The following is a 24,211-nucleotide window of genomic DNA, read 5'->3' on the forward strand; positions in this document are numbered from 1 at the left end:
GCGCATAAGCTATTTATTTACGTTTTATGGCAAATAAAATAAATGAATAAATGAATAAATGAATAAATGAATAAATGAATAAATGAATAAATGAATAAATGAATAAATGAATAAATGAATAAATGAATAAATGAATAAATGAATTAATTAATTAATTGAAAGAAGAAGTGTGTAGGCTACGGTAAAACCTCCTTACTACAGCAAGTTTTAAGTTCCGTTTACAGTTCAATAATCACATGTTTATAGGAGTTATGCTTCTTTGTTGACTTAAAAAAAGTGGATGGTCGTAACAAGTCGCTGGTAGAGAAGTGGTTTCGTTTGTTCTGGTTTCCAACTCGTTTGTGACAATGTTTGTTGCCATGCTTGTCCACACGTCGCTTGAGTTTTGCTTAGCTACGCTGGAAGATGCAATACTCCTCGACATTTTCCACGTTTGTCTTTTGCGATCGAATTCTGCGTGTACGTCGCCATTTCTTAGCACGTGAAATATGAAGATGAAAAAGCCCTGAGGGAAAATAACAATTGAAATTATGCTACGCGGTATTGGTATCACCTCATATCTCTGACGTTTGAGTAATACAATAGGTTCACATAGACGTTCTAAATTTCGTTAGTATAAATCTACTAGCGCGTTCTATTGTGAATGCTGTTCTCTTATTGGCTACATTACTCTGTTGTAGATAGTAAGTAGCCTAACAGTGCGCGGTTGCCAAAACAAAATCGCGGCCCCTTCCTCGGGTTTTCAAAGTGTCCGTGAAAAGAATTTGGATAATTTGTTGTTAAGTTTGAACGACTAGTAGATTTTTACTAAAACAATTAGATTATTCACTCTCGATTTCTTTGCGTGATGTCGAGACCTCATGAACTATCACGGGATATAAATTTCAAGCTCATGATCTAATTGTTAAATTATTGATCCAGTCTGTGAAGGACTCAGGTTAAGATCTCATATTCCATCAATTAATAAGGGCCTCTTTCCAGTCTCTCCCACAGCCACGACCTCGTTAAAGTTGTAAATTCTGGTTGGAGTAATGGGAAAAAAAGTACGAGACTGGCTAATGTTAAAACTAAACATAATTTGTGGCAACCTAGTCTTAGTTAACAGGAAAACGAATTTTTGCCATGTTCAGTTCATCCTTTTTTAGGAACTAGTTATGTGTATTGCTGGTGTTAGTTGCGTTTTCGCTATTCATAACTTAACTCAAATACCGGATTCCATTTAGCCCTGCTGAGGTGGAAATTTCCCTGGTAGAATTAAACATAAATAGGCAATCATTTAACGGTTTTTTTATAACCATTTGAGTAATTTTGGAAAATTAATTTGAGTTTGGATAAAATTCTAAATTCGTAATATACCTCCTTTCTTGTTACGATCCATATCCTAACGACTCCTTCTTTTTATTGATGCATGAATTTACCTAAGATCCCTGAGAATTCTATAGAGTTCCTGCGTCTTTCAAAGTTTGCAGTGTCTAATAGAACTAATGTACCTGTAGCGAGTTGAGAATGGTGAAGATGTACTGAAACACAAGACCCGCATCCGTCACGCTCAGAATACCAAACACCCAGGTCATTCCAAGAAGAGGGAACAGAACTACGCATGCCTTGCAACCTTTTCTCACTCTTTCCAGCTCAGACCTCGTATGGTTTTTCATCTTTAGAATTTCACGTAGCACTAGACCAAGAATGACCGAGTTTACCTGAGAATAATTATTGACTATAGTTAGTTGCTATCATTGTCGTTGAACGACATGAACGCTGTTCCAGAGTTTTATTTTCTGGGCTTAAAATTGTCAGTTGTTTCTGTGTGAAAAAAAAAAAAAAAAAAAACCCTGGGTAAAACTATGAGATACAGGGTAACTCGTTGCGAGCTGCGTCATAGCTGTCTTTTAAAATACCATGATCAGTAATTTGACCCAGAAGCCACTGGTCAAACTGCTGATGATGAACAGCTTTTTGTGACGCAAAATGTAACAAAAACATTATAGATTGTATTGCCAAGAGGTAAAATTGCCATTTAGCTTGAGAAAAAGTTAGAACAGAAAATTAAGAAGAAAATCTTACCAAGCATACCACAAGAACAGGCGCGACAAAGGTCCAAATCAGGTTGTTGGTGAAGGAAATCCAGCAACTACAGAATAATAATGATAATAAGAATAATGAATAATAAGAATAAGAATGATAATAAGAATAATGTTAATTACAATAGAAACAGGAAACAAGTAGGGTAACGAAGCCATTTTTTACAATAGGAAAAGACCTTGAATTTACAAACGTAAGAACAAGACACTTGAAAATTGTGGTGAGGCACTCTTGTTGAGTAGAATAATTTTCGGAAGAGGGCGACACAATTTTTGTTCAGCTGTTCCCAACAAGATCCCCTCCTGTCTCAACCACTTTGCAACTGCTCGTAGAATGGACATTAGAAATAATTATGTTCCTCAATGTTAGCCTCAGTTTTAAAAACCACGAGACGTTTGGTAGAAAATAAACTTTTGATTTCCCCAGTTATCGAAATTAGGAATTTCATTTTAGATAAGATTTCAAACTTTAAGGTGACCGAATACAGTTTTTTAGTGTACAGGCGTTAGAAGACGTTATTTGGAAACTATGTACTTCTGGACGCCCACAATTGGTATGGTGTAAGACTAACTAAGAAGGAATGTATTTTCGTACGTCTTGTTAAGCTAAGTACCGTTTCCATGGCAACACAGCGAACTATGAAACGTCCACAAATAGTAGGTTTCCTTTATTTTTTAGAAAATGTACTCATTAGATTTTTTCCATTTTTTGTATCATGTAATTTTAAAAGAGAGATCTCCTGTAAATATTGATTTTGCATTTTAATGTTTTGTGAAGATACCCTCTGTTAGATTTAGGTTTCTCTTTGTAGGCGAGTTACGCTTTTAGGGAACTATTTTCATGCCAATTGTCACGAAATTCTAATGAGCGGTTCCTTAGAAAACAGTTCATTTCCACGAAAACAACCAATCACAATTTTTTGGTCAAATGCGCATGCGTGGCTTTGATTGGGTTTCATGGCAAAGATGAAAGCATGCAAAAGCTCTTGGTGAATGACTTTTTTGCTCGGAAAGAAAAGAAAAAGAGTCCAGAAACGAGAAACTTAGTTATTTAGGACCAAAACTTAACTTTATTACCCATTTCATGTGGAATTGAGGGATCACTTTATCGACCGCCGTATTTGCGTACCACAACCCTAGCGCGCGCTTAATAGCATCACTAACAGAATCTGTAAAGCGCGCGCAAACTGTGTTCGGCCACCTTAACTTGAAGTGAAAAATGGATAATTCACTCACAAGTCGCCATGTACATAGCTGTATATTCCGCCATCTTGGATGGAGGCAATCACAATTGATAGCACCACAATCACAACTGGGATGCCTTCGGTGAGAAAAGAAGATATCAGGATCAGCGTGCAAGGAATTCGCACTTGTTAAAATCAATACGATTAGGGCATTTGCCACATAAACACAATCATGACTAACCGTTAAAATTATGTGTAACAACAGACTATCAGTTAACATAACTTATAGCAACATCTTACCCAGAGTCCTCAGGCTGTTTGGCTAGCGGTTGGTCGCCAGGAGAGACTCCTGGCGACCAAGCGCTGGCCAAACAGCCTGAGGACTCTAGGTGCGAGTTTGAGCATATAGCAAACAATGCACCGACAGTATTTGCTGTTCACCCCCTGGAATCGGCTTTGGCCAAATTTGTCGGATTAAGCGACTAACAGAGTATGTTTAGCCACTCGTTTGGCATTCGATAACACTGATTCATCTCTGTATTGGTGAATAACTGTTAATAAACATAAATGAAGTTATTGATCCATCGCCTAAGGGATTTTAAAATAATTTACAAAACATACGCTACAGAAAAATTCCAAAATTGTATTTGAAATTAACAAAAACCCTTCCACAAAAGTATGATAAACTGGCACAACCCCTTCGTTTTCAAGCCAGGTTATGTAAAAAAAGTGCGCATTGTATAGTTTCTTTAAAGGGTACATAATTGAAACAACACTTACCCCAGGCAACTGCATAGAATAGCTGTATTCTCACTACAGTGTTGAATACTTTGACCACCATCAGGTACAGGTAAATTCCTTCAAATAACATCCAGGCAAATCCAACCAGGTAGAAAAAATGGATTAATGCTGCTGCGAAGACACACACACCCTGTTGGAGACAAAGATGCGTGATTGGTTAGTGTTATCAGACATTATGAGCTGCAGGCAATCAATAAATATGAACAAACGGACTGGAGATCTTAGAAAATTAAAAGTAAAATGCTAGTTTAAACATTTAACTTTCAGAAAATATGTTTGTTTCCTGAAACTTTACATCATAGAAAAAGAAATGGTAAGTGACGTCTGGCCAACAGCGAAAGCCAGACGGAAGACTGACAAATGGTAACTGATGGCGGATGTGGCAGGGTGGTTAGCAGATAAAAAAAACAAATGGTGAAATCTGAATCTGAAATTATTTTATTCATTTCAACTAATTCGAACAATCTTCCACACATAAAATTTGTTAAATATCTAAACCAAGGAACGCTGCTGCGTCATACCTTTGTATCCGAGGCATCAATGCCGGAAAGGAAGGCAATTTGTGCCATCGCTATGGCAACCACGAGGTTGAAGCGTATTTGAATTTGTTCCTGCTTTAAATTCCTATATGTGCGAGAAATAACATTTTTAAGCCAATCATATACATGGTTTTCTGTTTTAGACTACGGATGAAAGTTACTCGACATTTACTTTGGCCTTGATGATAGTTGTTTTATGGGGCTACATAAAAACTGGGTTGAATTTATCTTCAATTAAATTTGCCATGAATTTAATAAATCAAGACCACCTTGGAAACGATATCAAGTTGTTTGACTACTTTGTTTTTGTTAATCTTGATCTAGAACAGTGGGCAGGGGAGGATTCTCCTGGTCGGCGCAAACTTTTATATATATATTTTTTAATATTTGAGAAAAAAAACCCGCCGAAACATCTTACAAATTAAGTGTTATGTAAAATTAAGTGTTATGTAAAATTGGCTGGGCAAATTAATGAAAAAAGTATTGTAATAAGAAAATGATGATGAGCATTTGTTCAGTCTCCAGTAATATCTGTGTACAAATAGCGAGGTTTCCCTTTTATCTGGATTGACGTAAAGCCCTGGCTAAACGATCCAACATTGTTGTACAACAATTGTTAGTTCAACAGTGTTGAAACGTTTAGCACCCCATGTTTAATGGCGTGTGTTTTTGTTAAAAGAATGGTTTGCTTTCGATCAAACATTTCGGCCAACATTTCACAAATGTTGAAGTATTTAGGCGGCTTTTCAACATTGTTAAACTAAAAAATGTTTTACAACAATGTTAGATCGTTTAGCCGGGGCTTAAGGTACAGTTTCTCATAATTTGGGGATCGAAAGCTTGTATTATGTGCTGAACTCACATTAGGACACAATATGTTATGATAGTGAGCATTTCTCCAGTAAGTGACAGGGCACAGCCGACGTAAGTGATCACCTCAAGAGCCACTCTATGGTTTGAAGAAACATCCTTTAAAAACGATGGAGAGAGACATTTTTAATAGGCATATTAGCAGAATGATAATTAATTAAATTAAGAAAAGTTAGAAATGTTTTCCAAAGAATACCTAACGTTTTCGACCATCATCAGGATACCGACTGCATTCGCAGTTATCGATTTCTTTACGATTTTTACCAACAAATTGTAGTAGTCTATTTACTGTATGATCGTCCTGGGGAGTACTTACAGGTAATTGTTGTGAATATTGTCATCTCAGCGTTATTCAGATTCAAAGTCTGCTCAGTTAAACACTGTTTCTTTATATAGCATTAGCTGCTACTTGGCTCTGGTTTTCGAAGTTGTTGCTACTTTCGTTGCTTTCCTTTCTGTTAACTGTTTGTGTCCAGCGCTGAATACCAAAGTAGCGGAATTTTGTACTGGATAATGGGTAAGTAAAGATAAATTGGCCACTGTAAAGAGATTCGAGTGCTGATGTTTCGAACGTTAGCCCTTCTTCAGAGAAAATCAAGGAATTGTGGGTTGTTTGTGTTTATATATAGAGAAGTGGAGTTACGCCATTGGTAAGAGCATCAGGTAACGTGGAAAACAAGAATAAATTAGTCGAATGAAAAGGCTTCGTTGATTTCGTGTGGATTAGGGGAATTAGAGCCGGTTTGGAAGATGAATGTTTGTTCAAAAGTATTGAGGGTTTGTGTTACCACGGTGAAGAGAAATTCCACAGACTACCATGTGTTTGTGAGAGTGGTTAAGCAGATTAAAGTGTCGAGCGACTGGTTTACATGCATCCTTGTCATTTCTTTCAACGTCTTGAAGATGTTCGAGAAATCGTTGGCCTGGTCTTCTTCCTGTCTCACCAATGTATAATGTTTGCATAAAGTGCATTTTATGGACTAATAATATTAGCGAGGTGCATGTAAAACGATCAGTAATTTTAATAGACCGTTTGATATCGGGTCCCGAAAGTTTGTCGACGTTGTGAATGAAAGGGCAAGTTTTGCTCCGTGCGAGCGTGCTTTGATAAATACCAAGTTGATTATGGGATTTGAATACGTTTTTGACTAGAATTTAGAATTTTGTACTGACCTCGTTTTCTCCAATTTGCAAGAGAACAGCAAAGTTAGTCAGGTGATTGCAAGTACAGGTGATTTCATTATTGACTATTTTCACCAACGTGCATCCTTTGCTGGACCAAGAACCGTTCAATTTAGAACTGAAAAATTAAGAAAGTAAAAACTTTTAGTGCAATGTTTACATTTCTTGAGAAACTTCTTAATCGTTAGAGAAAATTTAACTCAGCTCTCTATATGAGCATTGTACAGAGGATGAAGGGGGTACATGGAATTCTTTCTCACGTTTTAAGTTTGTTTTTTCTTTTCTTTTCTTTGCATTTATTTCGGCTGTTGCACCGTTCCCAAGGCATGCTGATCAAGTGTCCTGATGGGGTCAAGCGACGCAAAGGGACTTGAAACGGACGCCATAATTAATTTATCTGCCATCTCATGTTAGCCATTTTAGGTTTCATAGCTCCTAAAAGAATGTTCCTTTTTTAATCAAATTAAACTAAAATCATTGTAAAAATGTTCTTGCACTTCCTGAAGTAAACTATAATAGAATATTTTGGACAAAATAATATCAACATAGCCTGCAATAGTTCTGCTTAGGGCACTACCAGGATAACGTTTCACGGCACCTTATTTCCGATAACACTAGAATATAAAATATCTGCCATCCCTAGTGTGAACAACTGTAGATATCAAGTTGAGCTGTTCATGATGTATTTCTCAGCATAATAATACCCCGACTTACTTGATTGAAAAGTCCCAGAAAGTACAGTATGCCTTGAATACCTGCTTCGACTCCTAGAGATTTAAAGTAAGCAAATTTTAAACGTAAACATAATTTTCCTCTATTCTAAAATATTTTATCTCAAGGTGTTACCAGTAAATGCTACTTTAAAGTTTTATTTAACTAAAGGTAACTTGCCTTATCGTAACTAAATGAGATTGTAACATTTTCTCTCAGAATACCAACTGGTGTAGGGTCCACTCTTCCAGAAATTATACGGCTCCGTAACTCGAGGTTTGTATCATTTGTAGACATTTTGCTATTAAAAACAAAAATAAAAAATGTTTAGTAGTAACGGTACCATTGTAAAAAGTATGAAGACGTTTTGATACTTGATGATAAATTAAATTTCAGTTCAACATAATATTTGATAGATTAATTAACCACCTGAACAGGAAACGGCGCATTTGTTCGGATCTAAAACGAATAAAAGTATAACAGCTTTTCCCAAGTTGTTAATCGAACACCAGAATGTAAGAAATAAAAACTTAGGTGAACACCTTAAACCAACCTTTGTCGTTAAGCATTTAATTTAATTGATAATATTTTTTTAAAGAAATTTCTTTAAAATGACATTATTGGGATCAACAGTTATAGCGACCGCCTTTCTTGTGAAGAAGGGAGCTGCAAACGTCTGTTACAATAGACCAGATCGGCTCTCTATTTTGTTTCTTGTTATGACTCGATCACTGAAGGCAGAACTTAGTTAAGAATAATGCTCGAAACGACAGCACTCGACAGCACTCAACTTTGTCTGTCATATTGGACGTCGACAAAGGCGAAACACAAAGGCCTTTCAAACGGTAACCCAACAAAATTCCAGGGAAAGGGTTTCTATCGACTCGCCTATCCCTATCATATCACGGCTTGCTTGGACGTCCGAGAGTAGTACGTTTAATTTGCCACAGAAAATTAATCTACTATTAGTTATCACTTGAACCCACCGTTCTAATTTGACATGCTTTTCATCCGGGACCCATTGCTTGATGTCATTATAAACCATGAATACAACAACAGCTTCTAAGGAAAAAAGTTCAATCACTATATTAGCAACAGAAGAATATCGCATTACAACATACCATGTCTTTAAATAAGTTAGTGGTTGTCTTTTTCTGGAAAGAAGATCGCCTTAAGGCGTCTCTTTATTTTATCGCTCGTTCTCGTTACTTAGCCTCGTTTTGTCAAGCCTGGAAATTACGTTGAGATACACATATTTCACAGCCTAACTCGCACGCGATTCACAAAAAGTAGTACTAGTTGTTATGCAATAATTCCCAATAGCATCAAAGCGACAGTTGTAGTTTACCTTTTATTCCGAACGTTGCTGAAGGGATGGAAATACTCGCCCATCCTTCATCAGCTGAGTATTCTCTTTCATTAAGAGAGAAAATGACCGCATCCTTGTGATCGGCTGATACTTTCTGGATTTTCATTGCTGGAGGATTAACGAGGAAATGTTTAGTTTGCGTCAACTTATTTTAGACATTGATTAACTGATTAAGAGTTTGTCTTTTCTTACTGTTACGCTGGTCCCTCGTACGAAATGGAGAGAGCCAGGTAATGGAAGGCGAGACTAGCAGGTGGAGACACTGACCTTTCAGGCGTGTGAAGCTCCCTCTTTGTGGGTTGCGACGTCACGCTTTCGGCCTTACCACCCTGGGAGATCAGAATAACTCAAGGAAAATCGCTTAAAAACACTAATTGGTGTCTGCGCTTAACCGCGTGTACGAGTAACCCGCCATGAAGTGTGACATCTGAATGACGTCAAAATTTCAAAAAATCCGCCATGTTGAGCTGGAACGTCGGGAAGAATGGCCAGATACTTATGCAAAATAATGATATATGACGGTGCACTGTTCAAGCGCAAGATTTTGAATAAGAGAAAAAAGGGAGGAATTTGGTGAAGTAGACTGACCAAAACCTGCTTTTCACAGTAATAAATTGTACATTTCTTGAGGTGACAAAACCGGTTTTTGTTGAAGGTTTACTCTATTATTTTAGCTAAAAATTATCCAACTAATCATAAACATTCCAAATAAATGACAGAATATAAATTAATTCCTTACACAACGCTAGATAAAGTTAGAGAATGCAAGCCAATGTAAACCTAATGTAAAAGTGGTCCAATTTTTTGCACTGTATCCTAATATCACTGCCATTGACCTACCGTAGTGGTGTTGGGTAATGACGCTGCTTTCATTTACTTTGTAATGCATTTTGCCGTACTTAGTCGCGAATGACTCCAATTCCCGAGTTGCTAACAAAACATTGATATCGTTCTTTTTCAGTTTTCCTTGTTTCAGCTCTTTGAAAAGTTTCACGGTAGTGTTAGTTGCATTCTGAGGATTGCAAAACACGAAATTATATTAGGGAGATACTTACCTTGATTACAGTTTACTTTATAGCACTGTAAAATTAAATCTGCCATCAAATTGATAAAAAATATTGTCAACGGATAGTTTCGTGGATAACTCTGTTGTGCGATTTTGGAACAGTGGCATTCCATAACACAGGATATTCGGTAAAAGATAAATTAACTTTGTAACAAAATATAATTTTTGCCCCAAACCAAAAATTTGACATCGCAAAAATGCCATGTAAAAAGTCTTCGGCATTAAAACAGACATTGTTATACAACGACTGTAAGTGACATTACTGTTCGTGAATCTCTTTAGTTATGGTATTCGATAACTTTTCAAAGTGTGAACATTTAAATATGGCAAACCTTGTCCCCTGCATTTTCTAGATATATTCATTAAGTGAAATAACTTTTGCACTTTTTCTGTATCTTTTGGTGTTAAACAGTAAAGCACTTGGGTAGAAAGTGCTAACGTTCATCGTGCATCCATGTATTAAAATAGGATTCACAGTCCAGGGGGGAATCAAAATAAATTTAACATAAAAGTATTTATGTTATGTGAACTGACACCACGAATTATTTGGAATTCTTTTTCGCAAATTTGAGAACTGAATCAGTGTTTCTTTACCTGTAAAGAACCTTTGTTTGTTACGTCGAGAGCTTTTATCTCTGTAATGTAACGTTGTAATGTTGTAACGTTGTAGTGTTGTAGCTATAAAAAAGCAAAATAGAGTGACATTAGTACGTAGTGTAAAAAAAATTACCAACATTGAAGCCAGGATTTCATGACTAAAATATGTAAAATGTTTTGACACTGGCTCGAAAAGCAAACGTTTTGTAGCAAAACACTGAACGACGTGGTATTGCCATAGAGAACCCAACGCAGGGAATGAAAACGTAGGTATTCCTGACATTTACACTTCCCTTTATTAATTTGCTGTCTTCTCGCACGCCAAGCACATTTGCATAATTTTGGACTAAAATAATTCATTGCTGCGACTTTTCACCTAATCACAATCGATGAAGACCTAGCATTTAAATAATTTTGACTTTTGTAATTCACTGTTTCGCCTTTTCACTCTACCATAATCGATGAAGACCTAAACGACTGCTTCTAGCGGTTTTTCAAGACAACGTCAAAGCATTTTACAAAGGTACGTAGTGCGCTTTCAGATAATTGGGCAAAATAAAGCATGACTTCACCAAAACTATGAAAACGGTCAAGTTGCAAGCCATTTCCATCCCACCCATCCGTAGCTAAAGGTAGTAATTGATACTTTCTTCTGTGCACTATAAGATATTTTTTTTTTAACAAACAAAACTGGACCTGATTTTTTCACCAATAAACTTTTTGTATACACTCGATTGCAAAAACGTTGTCATCTAAAAAGCATTAACCATAATCCTTGAGACCCAACGGCCTTTTGAAGTTATTGTAAAAAACACTGCCCACAAAGCCGTTGGGTCTCGTCGTTTATGGTTTATGCTGTTCAGGTGACAACGTTTTTGCAATCGAGTGTATTGAAAGTGACGCTAAAATAGTTGGCATTGCCCCTTAAAACTTCCGATATTTTCCGTGAGGGGGGGGGGGGGGGGGAGGGGACGGTATCTCCTTTATGTTCACTTATGTCAGTATGTCAGCATGGTCTCTCCCACATGAATGTTTAAAAAAGTGGATTTGGAATCGACGAATCTACAGGAAGTAGGTAGCTATGTCTTAAAAATCGAACGAAAGTATACCATACGGCTAAATGAATAATAACAACTGATACCTTTTCAGTAGTTGTAGTTACTTGAGAAGATGTGGTCATAGTTGGTTGTGTCCACGTTGTGGTTTCTGGCGGCTTCGGTGTATCTATTAGAAAACAATTGCAGATGGTCTTTGGTCAGGGTGAGTGTAAAAATGTCACCTAACTCAATTTGCTCATCAATTGCATAAGTCATTCTCGAGGAACAGTTTCTAGCATTGACTCGGGGGTCTTCACTAACAGGTACGACTGATAGCCGAGTAGCAAGGAATAAATACTGAAGAGGGCACAAATAAAATTGCTTATAATTAGGGGTCACTCTTAATTAGATAAAATGCATTATGACGGAAAAGAGTACAGATGTCATCCTTTGAGTTGTCCTTTAATATTTTAGACTTGTTTAGTTTTAGTTATAACATGCCCAATTATTCGTTGTTCCCCGGACGTTATACTTTCGTTAGCATTAGTACATAAGATGACTGAATGGTTTAAGAGCGATTTTGGCCACAGCTAGTACCTGAACATGTTCATCCAAAAATGAAACGCGATACTTCACGCTCAGTAATATTAAAATGATCATATTCTTTTTTTTCCCAGTCTTACCTTGTTCGCAGATATAACGACGCTCTTCAGGGCCCTCACATTGCTTTCCATGCAATGTTGTTTTATTCTTCATAACCACAAAACACATCGACTCTTGCCTCAGCTCTGCTAACGCTGTTCCAAAAATACTGGAAGAACTAAGACTGCTTAAAAGAAGAAGAGATTGGCAGTCTTTGCCTTTTTGGAACCAGCAACAGCAACAATCTTGTACTACCACAGCTGGTTTAAAGCACCTGAAAAGTAAAAAAAGAAAAAAAAAAACAACAACAACAACAACAAAAAAACAAAAAAAACAAAATTCATTTATCCGTCGTGGGACAGTTGATAACTGCTTTTGCTTGTACTCATCACGCATTTCTTTTGCATCTGTTTTGCTTATTTCTAAATCAAGAAGATGTTAAGAAACACTTGAAAAACGAATAAAAATAAATAATAGAAGAAGATACTAATGCAGTCGAACCCCTATCAAGTAACCACCCTCGGGAAAATGCCCATGCAGTGGAAGACGTGGTAGAAACGTCAATTTACTTGAGTACCAACTCACTTAGAGGATTGGGACAAATTGTACACATAATACAGCCTCTTATTCAAAAATTCAAAGTTTCACTTGGAGTTGTTGCGCGAATTCTATACCCCTTACAAATTTCACAATTGGCCCTTTGCAGCTAACTGTCACGTGGTACAAAATCCACCTTGCTGGAGAGCAAGTGGCACTCAGGGACATCAGTTCATCTAGTCACACTTGAATTTTTTTTTAGGATGTCCCAGAGCTTCAAGAATAAAGTTAGATAATTTCCTGATTTATATAATGATTTTGGTTTACAGGACTCAAATCTGGCACAATCAGCTTTTACAAAATAAGGCCAAACTTCTTGTATTAAATTCTTGGTGGTCGTTTAATAGGGGTGAAAGCAATACGAGAACCCTCACTAGGATGGCCAAAATGGTGGTCTGTGACCGGTTAATAGACGTGGTCGTGCAACAAGGGTTTTATTTACAGTATTACGCTAACAATAGCTTCTGGAATTTGATAACTAGCCGCTTAAGAGGGGTGGCTGCTAAATAGCTGACCGTTTAATAAGGGTTCGACTGAAATATATGAAACTGGATTTGCTCAATTAACTAGATCGTTCACAGAGCCTACGTTATCATTGTCAACAGCCAAATGAGATTCTTTCATTCCTACATTGTACCTTGATTGAAGCTGTATGAGTTGGTTTCACGAAATAACACTAGTCAAGAGTGCGTAGCAAGTATATAATGAATGTTGTGCCGCTAGCACGTGTGAAACAGTGCCTACGGTACCACCGTTTTTGACAATGAATAAGCTCACTAAATAGTAAAATCCTATCCTGCGGAAAAAAAGGCTTGATTCTTAACCAATGAAACGTTTACTTTTGGTGCAAAATTTAAACTATGATTATCAGTTATGAATTCAATTGATCCATCTCACCATAGTCCAGTCCAGTATTCCTCTCCGTCACTGAGAACATTTTTTACCTCATTAAGCTTACTCTGGTCGTCAATTCGTGCTACTCTTTCTCTGCATTTGTTTTTTAATTGAATTCCGGTACATGTATCATTGCTTGTATAGTAGGTTACATATTCCTTCGAAGAATCACGCCCCTGTAATCCTAAAGTATAGCACAAAATAGATCAAGAATTACTGATAATTGCAGGAACTGGGTAAAACTAGTCTCAATGACGCTAGTTTTTTTTACCTACATAACCCTTTATTTCAACTCAAATTTTTGAATTGCTAAGATTAGCTAGTATCTTCGAGAGAAAATATAAAAACTAAACCAAAACTAAACTAAACTACATCCTAAAGCATTATGAAACAGCATTATGATCATTTCTTGTATGAAAATGTCAATAAAATGTCAAATGTCAAACGTCAAATGTCAAACGTCAAACGTCAAATATCAAATGTCTAAAGAATCCTAACACTAAAAATGAAGTCCATCCTAAAATATAGTAAAATTCAAATACAAAGATCATTCTAATTGGCTGAGAAAAAAACTCAATTAAAATTGCAATAAAGATAACTGTAACTGTGGTTGATTTTTAACTAGCTTCTTGTTTTCCCTTTGTTACATAACCACGCGCGTTTCAATAGATGATCGGATACGCGCCCTAGTAGATTTTCATTACGAGTTGGTTAGGACGAGAATATTCTCAGAAACAGTTGCGTAACGAGTAGTTTTATTGCGCTGGATCTGTTGTTTAGTGTGTGGGAGAATAGTCCTCAAAGATGTTTGTTCTTTTCTTTTTCCCCACTTATTTTAGCCCTTTTCGGTTATTAGTTTATAGTTGCGAATGTTTGCGTTAAACACGTTTCGCTCTCGTTCTTAAGAGTTATTCTGCTGTTTTGTATTTTCGTTCGACTTCAAATCAGTGGATTAAATCAAAACCATCTCTTCTTTCATTTGATGTAATATATCAAACACGAGGAAGAGTGTGTCCTCCGATTTCCAAACACCGAGAAGTAGGTTGGAAAAACGAGTCGCAGCCGAGTTTTTTTTAACCAACTTCGAGGTGTTTGGAAATAGGAGGAAACACTCTTTCGAGTGTTTGATGTAGCTTCTCAAACTATTAATACTTCTTGGAGAAATTCGAAGTAAAAGTTCACAAAATTTTATGATAACTAAGATCACATTTCTAAACCTCCTTCACGGTAGTGATTTCCTTTGTTTTCTCTTCATGAACTCTTAACGAGTTTGAGAAAGTGATTTCTCAGTATCAAAGGTTATTTTTCATCCTTTTGTGCGTGTTCCTCTTACACGGGTAGCGTTCGACCATTTGAGCCCTGAACCTTTGTTTCTTGCATAACGTCAAAATTACTAGGATCTATACTAACGATTACGATAAATGATGATGATAATGGATCACGAGAGATTGACGCCTTGCGAAAGATGAACAGGGCTATTATATCACGTACTTTGAACATTGTTGCATCTGTTTTTGTGAAATGAGAGGTTTAAGCCCCAATTTTATAGCTTACCTTTGCTGCAGAGCAGTACCAACAATGACTTTTTGTCACTAGAATTCTGTCGTACAATTTCTTCAAGTTTTAGACTTGCGCAGGTTATTATTCATTACTTACGCTATAGTTTACCTCTCTGAAAGTGACTGCACTTGTTCGAAATATTCCGCCTGTATTAATGTCATAATTCAGATTTCTGTTTAGTATGCCAATGTTACTGACTGAATAATACACCGTTCTCAGAATTTCGTTGCTCACAATATTTGGTCCTAGTCTCGACGGCCAGAAGAGGTAAATCCCATAACGAGAGGCCTGTAAGCACCGCTATGGAATTTACACGCATGACTTTGCCTTAAATGAGCTTAAGAGACAGTCCGCGTTAGAATTTGGGCCAGTCGTTCGATTTCCTTCAAATTTTCAGCAACAGACAAAGTTGATATAGCATTAATGAAAACACTTTTCTTTTGATTCTAAACTTAACAAGACCCGAAATTTTGAGGCGAATGTTCAACCCTCCCGAATCCCCGAAAATCGACCTTTCACCGAGTCGAAATTAACCCGTTTTCAGATGTTTGCCGCCGAAATAATATTTATCCGAAAAACCTTACATTTATACCACGAACACATACACTATACTTCTTTACAAATATGGTATATAGAACTCATATTATTAAAAACTTTTAAAAGGAGGGCATCTCAAACATACCAATGTTAACGATTCGTGCACGGAGCGTGTCAAGTGCTGCAACAAAAACCAACATTTCTCAAAATTCTGACTTACTCTGGAAGTCTCGTGTATTTTTTCAAAGAGTACTAGGATAGTGTCCTTAAACTACGGAGTAATATTTAGTGGCTCCCTATACTGCGAAAAGATACGGCCGCAACAAATTTGGGCAAATCTCTTATTTTCCGACACGTGTTGTGTGACAGCGATGGCATCCCAAGGCAACAAATTTCGACTTTTTCTGTCTTGACCGCAACTTACAGTAGACAAATGCGTTTTAAAAGGGTAAAGAATTAAAAACGTACCTTAAAAGTTCCACTGTTTTGCTTCCAAGACTTCATGTTTCACCGATTAACTATCAGTAAATTTGATGGCCGTGTCACGGTATCCGTGTTCTTTATTTGTTGGCTTGTAGGCGACGATCATGCTAGCTAAAAACCTGAACAACTCTACAGAGTTCCGTGAAATTAGTTCTGTTATTCAACCGGGCACTCTGCCGACCAAACAGTCACCAGTTGCAGAATTTATATCGAGGAAAGACTTTTGAAAGTTGTCGTCCATCTTTGTTTTGAAATAACAACCGCTGACAGTAACAACACTTCCGGTCTGATCGAACCGGAAACAGAACATCGTCTACAGTAAGAAGTCGTGCACTAAGTTCAATTTCTAGAGTTTTATTGTTATTAACGTACTGTTAATTATTTGATTATTTCTAGCTTATTTTCTACTTCAAATGCATACATGTTTATGCCGGACAACTCATTATTTAACCCTTTTACGTTATCTAAGATGTATTGGTGGTTTTCACCTCACACATCGTCACGCAAGTAAAAAAAATAAAATCCTCAACAATTCAATAGATAAAGTCAAGAAATAGATATGTTGTAGAAGAGTCATACATAAACAACGTGTAAAAGCCACAGGGCCGTGCGATATCTCATAACCGAGTTATTCAAGAAAATGTACCACGGAAAATTACAGAGTTTAGTATGGGACGCTATGTTGGTGTTCCGTCTGAGGGACACCAACATGGCGGCCGGAAACCAGCAAAAACATCTGAAATTTACCTTGGCTATTTCAAAGCCCTTCTTCTCTCCGCTGAACTTTCACACATTAACATAGACGTTTCTATTACATGTTAGCTGATGAGACCTAATAAAACACGAGGCAAATCGATGTTTTCATGTATTCGTGACATGTTTAGAGTAGCAATCCTTCTGTCACGCACTGCGCAAAAATCTAAAATTCAAACTGCTCTATTTAAAAAAAAAATGCTTTCCTTCTGAAAACAAGCAAGCCGATGGTATTTTATATTTACTTTTATGTGATGAAGATAAAAACCCAAAATTGTGTTTAGATATGAATTTCATTTTTTTATGAAAACCAGCAATTTTACTAAAATAATAACAAAAACTGTAAAAAAAAAATATCGTAAAACTGCGAAATATATAGAAATGAGACTTCAGAAAGGTCTCAACAGCAACTGCAAATTTACGAAACTTGTAATAAATGAGACGTCAGAATGATCTCTCCGAGAACTGCGAATTCTAATGTAAAAAGAAGAAAATGCAGGAAACTGCGAAAATTTGCAATTTTCAGTTGAAAATCGTAAACAATTTCGTCCTTGACCGGCATACCGCTACAAGAGGCTAAGGCTAGCAGAGTTTTTCTTTATCTTGTTTGTTTCCTGGGGTTTTTTTTTAGGCTAGACTTTTCAGCGGCTCTCCTGTTTGCTATCTCCGAGAGCGACAGGTAGCTGCATGGAGGGCAATCATTAAAAACTGAGTGTAGCTAAATATTATTCTGTCTCTTAGCTAAATAATTTTACAGAAAACACAAACATTTTTCAACAAAGATAGCCAAGTGCTGAACCAAATCCTTTTTTTCTGTCCTTTGCTGTAAATGGGACTTCATAGTTCTTTAGAATGTTCTTTAGCATTGCCGGAAACATTAAACTGTGAAAGTTTGTTGGTTTTCCGGTACTGGCAAAGGTCATAGATGTCGTAGTAAATGGGATGTAGAAGGCCGATCTCGTCAACAATGCTGCTCACCACTTCTTGTCTGTTGAAATACACATTGAAATCGGAAATCATGGAAAGAAGCCAATGAATTAAAGTATTTATGATCGACTAAGGAGAGAGTGGGCCACGCGGTTCTCTACAGTAGATGAAGACAGTCAAGAAGCTTCTAATAATTCGAGAGAGAGCGCCCGTGGTTCAGAACAGGCAACCAGACCCTCAAATCTCACGCGAGGGTGGGCCCTTTCAAAGCCACTTGCCCCAACTCGTTTTTCTGAAAATGTAAAGGATTACTTGAAAGCAAAGTTTAACCAAGGAGAACGAACGGGGTTGAAGACTAACCCAAAACAAGTCTCTGCAGACATGCGAAACGCCCGAGATGAACAAAATGAGCGTCGCTTTTCCTTTTCCAGAGAAGAATGGGTAAGAGCTGTTCAGATAAAGAACTTTTTCTCTCAGCTAGTGTCATCCAAGAGGAAAGGGCAAGATGCAGCTGGTGACAAAAAACAGAAATTGAAGAAATACTGGAAGAGGAAGAAGAAAGCAACAGACAAGAAGTGGTGAACAGCATTGTTGACGAGATCGGCCTTCTACATCCCATTTACTACGACGTCTATGACCTTTGCCAGTACCGGAAAACCAACAAACTTTCACAGTTTAATGTTTGCGGCAATGCTAAAGAACATTCTAAAGAACTATGAAGTCCCATTTACAGCAAAGGACAGAAAAAAAGGATTTGGTTCAGCACTTGGCTATCTTTGTTGAAAAATGTTCGTGTTTTCTGTAAAATTATTTAGCTAAGAGACAGAATAATATTTAGCTACACTCAGTTTTTAATGATTGCCTTCCATGCAGCTACCTGTCGCTCTCGGAGATAGCAAACAGGAGAGCCGCTGAAAAGTCTAGCTTAAAAAAAATCCCCGGAAAACAAACAAGATAAAGAAAAACTCTGCTAGCCTTAGCCTCTTTTATTGTAGCGGTATGCCGGTCAAGGGGGAAATTGTCGCTACAAAGTTTACGATTTTCAATTGAAAATTGCAAATTTTCGCACTTTCCTGCATTTTCTTCTTTTTACATTAGAATTCGCAGTTCTCAATGAGACCATTCTGACGTCTCATTTATTGCAAGTTTCGTAAATTTGCAGTTGCTGTTGAAACCTTTCTGAAGTCTCATTTCTATATATTTCGCAGTTTTTCGATATTCTTTTACAGTTTTTGTTATTATTTTAGTAAAATACATCATAGATAACGTAAAAGGGTTAAATAATGAGTTGCCCTGCATAAACATGTATGCATTTGAATTGGAAAATAAGCTAGAAATAATCAAGTAATTAACAGTAGAAATTGAACTTAGTGCACGACTTCTTACTGTAGACGATGTTCTGTTTCCGGTTCGATCAGACCGGAAGTGTTGTTACTGTCAGCGGTTGTTATTTCAAAACAAAGATGGACGACAACTTTCAAAAGTCTTTCCTCGATATAAATTCTGCAACTTATGACTGTTTGGTTGGCAGAGTGCCCGGTTGAATAACAGAACTAATTTCACGGAACTCTATAGAGATGTTCAGGTTTTTAGCTAGCATGATCGTCGCCTGCAAGCCAACAAATAAAGAACACGGATCCCGTGTCACGGATACCGTGACACGGCCATCAAATTTGCTAACAGTTAATCGGTGAAACATGAAGTCTTGGAAGCAAAACAGTGGAACTTTTAAGGTACGTTTTTAATTCTTTACCCTTTTAAAACGCATTTGTCTACTTTAAGTTGCGGTCAAGACAGAAAAAGTCGAAATTTGTTGCCTTGGGATGCCATCGCTGTCACACAACACGTGTCGGAAATAAGAGATTTGCCCAAAATTGTTGCGGCCGTATCTTTTCGCAGTATAGGGAGCCACTAAATATTATTCCGTAGTTTAAGGACACTATCCTAGTACTCTTTGAAAAAATACACGAGACTTCCAGAGTAAGTCAGAATTTTGAGAAATGTTGGTTTTTGTTGCAGCACTTGACACGCTCCGTGCACGAATCGTTAACATTGGTATGTTTGAGATGCCCTCCTTTTAAAAGTTTTTAATAATATGAGTTCTATATACCATATTTGTAAAGAAGTATAGTGTATGTGTTCGTGGTATAAATGTAAGGTTTTTCGGATAAATATTATTTCGGCGGCAAACATCTGAAAACGGGTTAATTTCGACTCGGTGAAAGGTCGATTTTCGGGGATTCGGGAGGGTTGAACATTCGCCTCAAAATTTCGGGTCTTGTTAAGTTTAGAATCAAAAGAAAAGTTTTTTCATTAATGTTATATCAACTTTGTCTGTTGCTGAAAATTTGAAGGAAATCGAACGACTGGCCCAAATTGACCGGTCGAATCTAACGCGGACTGTCTCTTAAATGTTTCAGCGAACACTTCAGGTTTTTGTTATTGTTGTCTGCCGAAAGGAACGATGCCAAATGAATTAAACGGCAGTCCTCATTTGCAAACCAAATAGCTAAAACACTACTTCGGCGTCTTTCTTTAAACTCTTGACATAAATTCATATCCCCCAGAAACGGGGATTAAAATCAAGCAAAAGCCTGTAAACGAATCATATATTTAATCGTATCGACGGATTGAAAAACAATCTATTATAGTACTTATAGTAGGATAGCTGTCTAAGTTCTTCCCAGCAATATCACACAATATTTCCACCCGAGGTAATTAAGCAGGTGTTAAGAGATTTTAAAAGATGTGTGGTATTTACAAGCTACCCTGAAACTAAAGATTAGAGAGATCCTTTTAATATTACCTACAAAAATTCCGTAAAGGAAGGAGGTCGCTTCGTCGTTCTCGATTTTTCTAGAAAGATCAAAGCGATCTTTGCTTACAATGCTTAATTCTATAGGTTATTTATCTAACTCCCATCAAGCAATATCACACACAATTTTTGGCTGAGGTAATTAAGCAGGTGTTGCAGTTTATAAATGCACTAATAAGACATTTATCAGGGCGCTTGGTGTACACAGGTTTTCCGTGTTTCCATACAGGCGTTTATTGATATGAGTGTATACCCTTTTGGAAGCGCTCCATAGGGAATTTAATACTTAGTTAGAATCGATACAAATTCATATGTTTCACTTCATACATTCAGGTATTGAAAATCTTCAGATATCAGGATCAGATAAAAAATTATTTTCTCAAAAAGAAAATAAAAAAACATTCATGCTTCTAACGTGAAAAGATAAATGACTACCGTCATCGAAAAACACCGAGTGCAGATCAACATTTGTCCATGTTCAAACAAAGAAGAAAAGAAAAGAAAAGAAACGTAACTCACCTGGAATAAAGATCGCAAATTCCATTACGAAAATATAGCTAGCCAACTTGCTGAAGTGAGGAAATTCCATGCTTTATGGCAATCGCAATTTCACAACCACACAATTTTAGTTTTAAGTCGATCTGGTGTTAGGGATTATAATGTAAAGTCTTCCGTTTGGCTGGTGTTTTCCGGATCCTACTCATTATTGACCTGCACGTCTTCTGTTACGTGCGTTTTGTCGCTTCTAGAACGAGAACACTCACAGTTCGGGTAACGTAAACGTGATTCACATGTAAATTGAGAAGTCCTTTAACTGGTCAATGTTGACAAGCGACATGCTAATTGAAATTAAGATACCTACTTGTAGGCATCGCCTGGCAAGATACATACTATAAAGGTCAATGTCAAAACACGATAAATTAAACACAGAAATGTGTCTCTTTCAAAACCATATTGCTGTAACTTTTAAACTTCGATTTCAGATATTAAAAAAAAAAAACAATAATGAATAAAATAATTCTTACGCAACTCATTGTTATTCCTTGGAACCTCATTATCTTTCTTCTGTCATTCATTTTCTGTTTGTCCAACCCTCATATTTGCCTTTCTTTATTAAAAAAGGAAAATTATATTTGCATGCATGACAATGTCCTTGCAATTAAGTTTCAGGATGTCCATACTGTTTGTCAATAAAACCTACAACTCGACATGTTGAAAAACGATAGCCGCTTTTCCGACTTGTATTATGCGTTTTTTATCCAAGAAGGTTTTGACCAGCTTTAATTTGAATTTATAACTTTGAATTTCGGCAAAAAGTCAAACCTACCCTTAAGTACATCCACTCCCCCCCAAGGGGGAACGTCCTCTTGCCTAAACGTGACTGGAATTCAAAATGAAAATCAGCAGCTGAGTTTGCACCAATATAAAATTCTGCGGGTTTGAGTCCCGAAGTTTTTTTCTTAATAATTTCTTAAGGTCTGGCAATATTTTATTTTAATGTAGTCTTTTATTCGGCATTTTTGTACAGCCCGTTGTAAGGACAGGTCAGTCTGTTCCTGTTCTGTCACTTAATTTAATTCAAGTATTGTTGTGTTCAAATTTGGTGACCGGTGCATTGTTTGGCCTTTCTGTAAAATTTCACCATCAGCGAGCAGTAATCTCTGCAGTTTTGAGTCAAGAATTTATTCCTTTATCGTTGATTTCATGTTGAACAATATCGAATAATACATTGGGAAAAAACTACAGACAAAAATCCTGTAATTGTAAATTTGTACAGATCTGTGTGCTCTGCGACGTGCTATTAAAGTTGAAGTTTGGCTTTATTGCTGTGTACGTGAGTTGTTTCGTAATCGAGTTTATCGTAATCGAGTGACAAGTCTGATGCAGCGCATGTTTTAAACCTCTATAAGGCGTGAGATATCAGGCATTTGCGTGACTGACCAGAAGTTTGGAAAACTGAGAAACCACAGCTAACAGAAGTCGTTCCTGATCTCGTACCTATTGTTTCTGGCCAAACGTTGGTCACCCGATGAGACTTTCGGGAAATCGACAAAATGTTGGATAACGTGCCTTGTTTATGAGTCTGCCTTACATTTTTTGCCGCAGGGTTTGATTTGGTCAAATAATTTCGATACCCCAGAGTCTCTTCAGGCGACCAACCGCTAGCCAAAGAGCCTTGGCACGGTTTTTGTTTTTTTCTAGTATTTAACCGCTGGCCATAAAATCGTAGACACTCGGTACGAGGATACTCTGGATCCAGAGCACTTTAAGGAACTCTGCGTTTGTATAGTTTGTTCTACAGCTGTAAACCATAAAAAGCAAAGAAAACAACAACAACAACAAAAATCAAACAAACAAAAAACTGCCATACACATGTTCTACGTTCAACATTATAATTAATTACGTTTATATATCAGTTATAGATCTTACGGAAAAATGGCTGACATTCTAATATTGTTTTGATTTTTGAAATCAAGAACGAGGTTGGCAGGGCTTCTTTGAATGCCATTTTTGCATGGGGTCTATCAGAAATTGATCCATCTTCAATTTATTTAATCATATCTACCTTACTAGGAAATAATGAAACATTAATTATATGTCTTTGTTTACAACAAGTTTTTCAAATACTACTAAATAACGAGTTCATTCCCTATTAATTTTAGTGACCTAAGTTAATAAACCTACAAAGTATTTTTACACAGGCAAGTAAAAACTAACGATATAATGTTCCGACGTTTCGGCGACGTCATGACGCCATTCTCAAGGAATGAATAAGTTTTTACTTGCCTGTGTTTTTCTAAAGCATTATTAATTAAAGTAATTTTAGTACAATATTTCGCACTTTATGTCTCTTAATTAAAAATGTTTGGATAATTCCATGTCAGCCATAAGGTAACCTAACTGTTTGTACTTACTTTAATAACCTGTTTACGTTGCCCTGTCTATGATTTACAAAGTTAAATGTAGTTAAAACGAAGTTGTGTCTAAAGTTAATGAATTTTCTTATTGTAGCCACAGGCTCCTTTTAACTAAGCGAAATTTATATTCAGACAAGAAATGAAAAATGCTCTTGTTATATGTATGGCACAAGATGATGATTAGCAACGGTTCGTTGAATGTAACATATATTATCCGAAACAAGGCTCATACCGACATATGTGAATCAATCTGACAGCAAAATGAGATATGGTTCCGTTAATGTAAGTGGCAGTTCCAGCCTTCCTTATGTGCTTGAGTCGGCTGGAGGAATCTGCCTTTATAACGACGTTGCCTTTTATGAATATCTCCCGTGGAGATAACAAGAAGGGAAATAAGCCTTGTTTCCATGGACAAAATGAGACAATGAATGAATGGTGAGGAACTTGAAACAGCTAGCCTTGTTATTAATGGAACTACGCTAGCCATTTCTGGCTTTGCCTTCAAAATACCAGAACTTGTTTTTCCATCAATACAACATGACAAAATGACCCAGTTTCACAACGAACGAAAAGTTAAACGAATAAAGATCTTATGAGCTCGATCCTTGCTCAGCTCTCTGTTTCTGGAGCCATACTAAATTTCAGTCC

The 24,211-nt window shown here is 36.8% G+C and overlaps 1 protein-coding gene across 1 annotated transcript; it reads right to left on the bottom strand.

The window, feature by feature from the left end:
* Window positions 1-177: 177 nt before the first annotated feature.
* On the bottom strand, window positions 178-15,291 carry LOC146462494 (adhesion G-protein coupled receptor D1-like). Its single transcript, XM_085085609.1, has 19 exons — window positions 15,239-15,291; window positions 15,125-15,129; window positions 13,574-13,754; window positions 12,121-12,353; window positions 11,542-11,624; window positions 10,398-10,481; window positions 9,578-9,749; window positions 8,717-8,845; window positions 8,355-8,430; window positions 7,549-7,669; window positions 7,372-7,424; window positions 6,649-6,775; window positions 5,468-5,574; window positions 4,588-4,690; window positions 4,046-4,196; window positions 3,318-3,402; window positions 2,065-2,131; window positions 1,491-1,700; window positions 178-505 (listed from the first exon to the last, which is right to left on the bottom strand). The coding sequence occupies exons 1-19, from the start codon at window positions 15,289-15,291 to the stop codon at window positions 233-235; spliced, it is 2,313 nt and encodes a 770-aa protein (XP_084941735.1). The 3' UTR covers window positions 178-232.
* Window positions 15,292-24,211: the final 8,920 nt, after the last annotated feature.

Source organism: Pavona decussata, unplaced genomic scaffold, assembly GCF_977016875.1.
Source record: "Pavona decussata unplaced genomic scaffold, jaPavDecu1.1 SCAFFOLD_187, whole genome shotgun sequence".
Lineage (NCBI taxonomy): Eukaryota > Metazoa > Cnidaria > Anthozoa > Scleractinia > Agariciidae > Pavona > Pavona decussata.

Coding starts and splice junctions, on each gene's coding strand:
- LOC146462494 (XM_085085609.1), bottom strand. CDS start 15,291: ATGACATTAATACAGGCGGAATATTTCGAACAAGTGCAGTCACTTTCA. Junction 11,625..12,120: donor TCGTTATATCTGCGAACAAG/GTAAGACTGGGA, acceptor GTTTTCTAATAG/ATACACCGAAGCCGCCAGAA. Junction 5,575..6,648: donor TGCAAATTGGAGAAAACGAG/GTCAGTACAAAA, acceptor TCGTTTTTAAAG/GATGTTTCTTCAAACCATAG.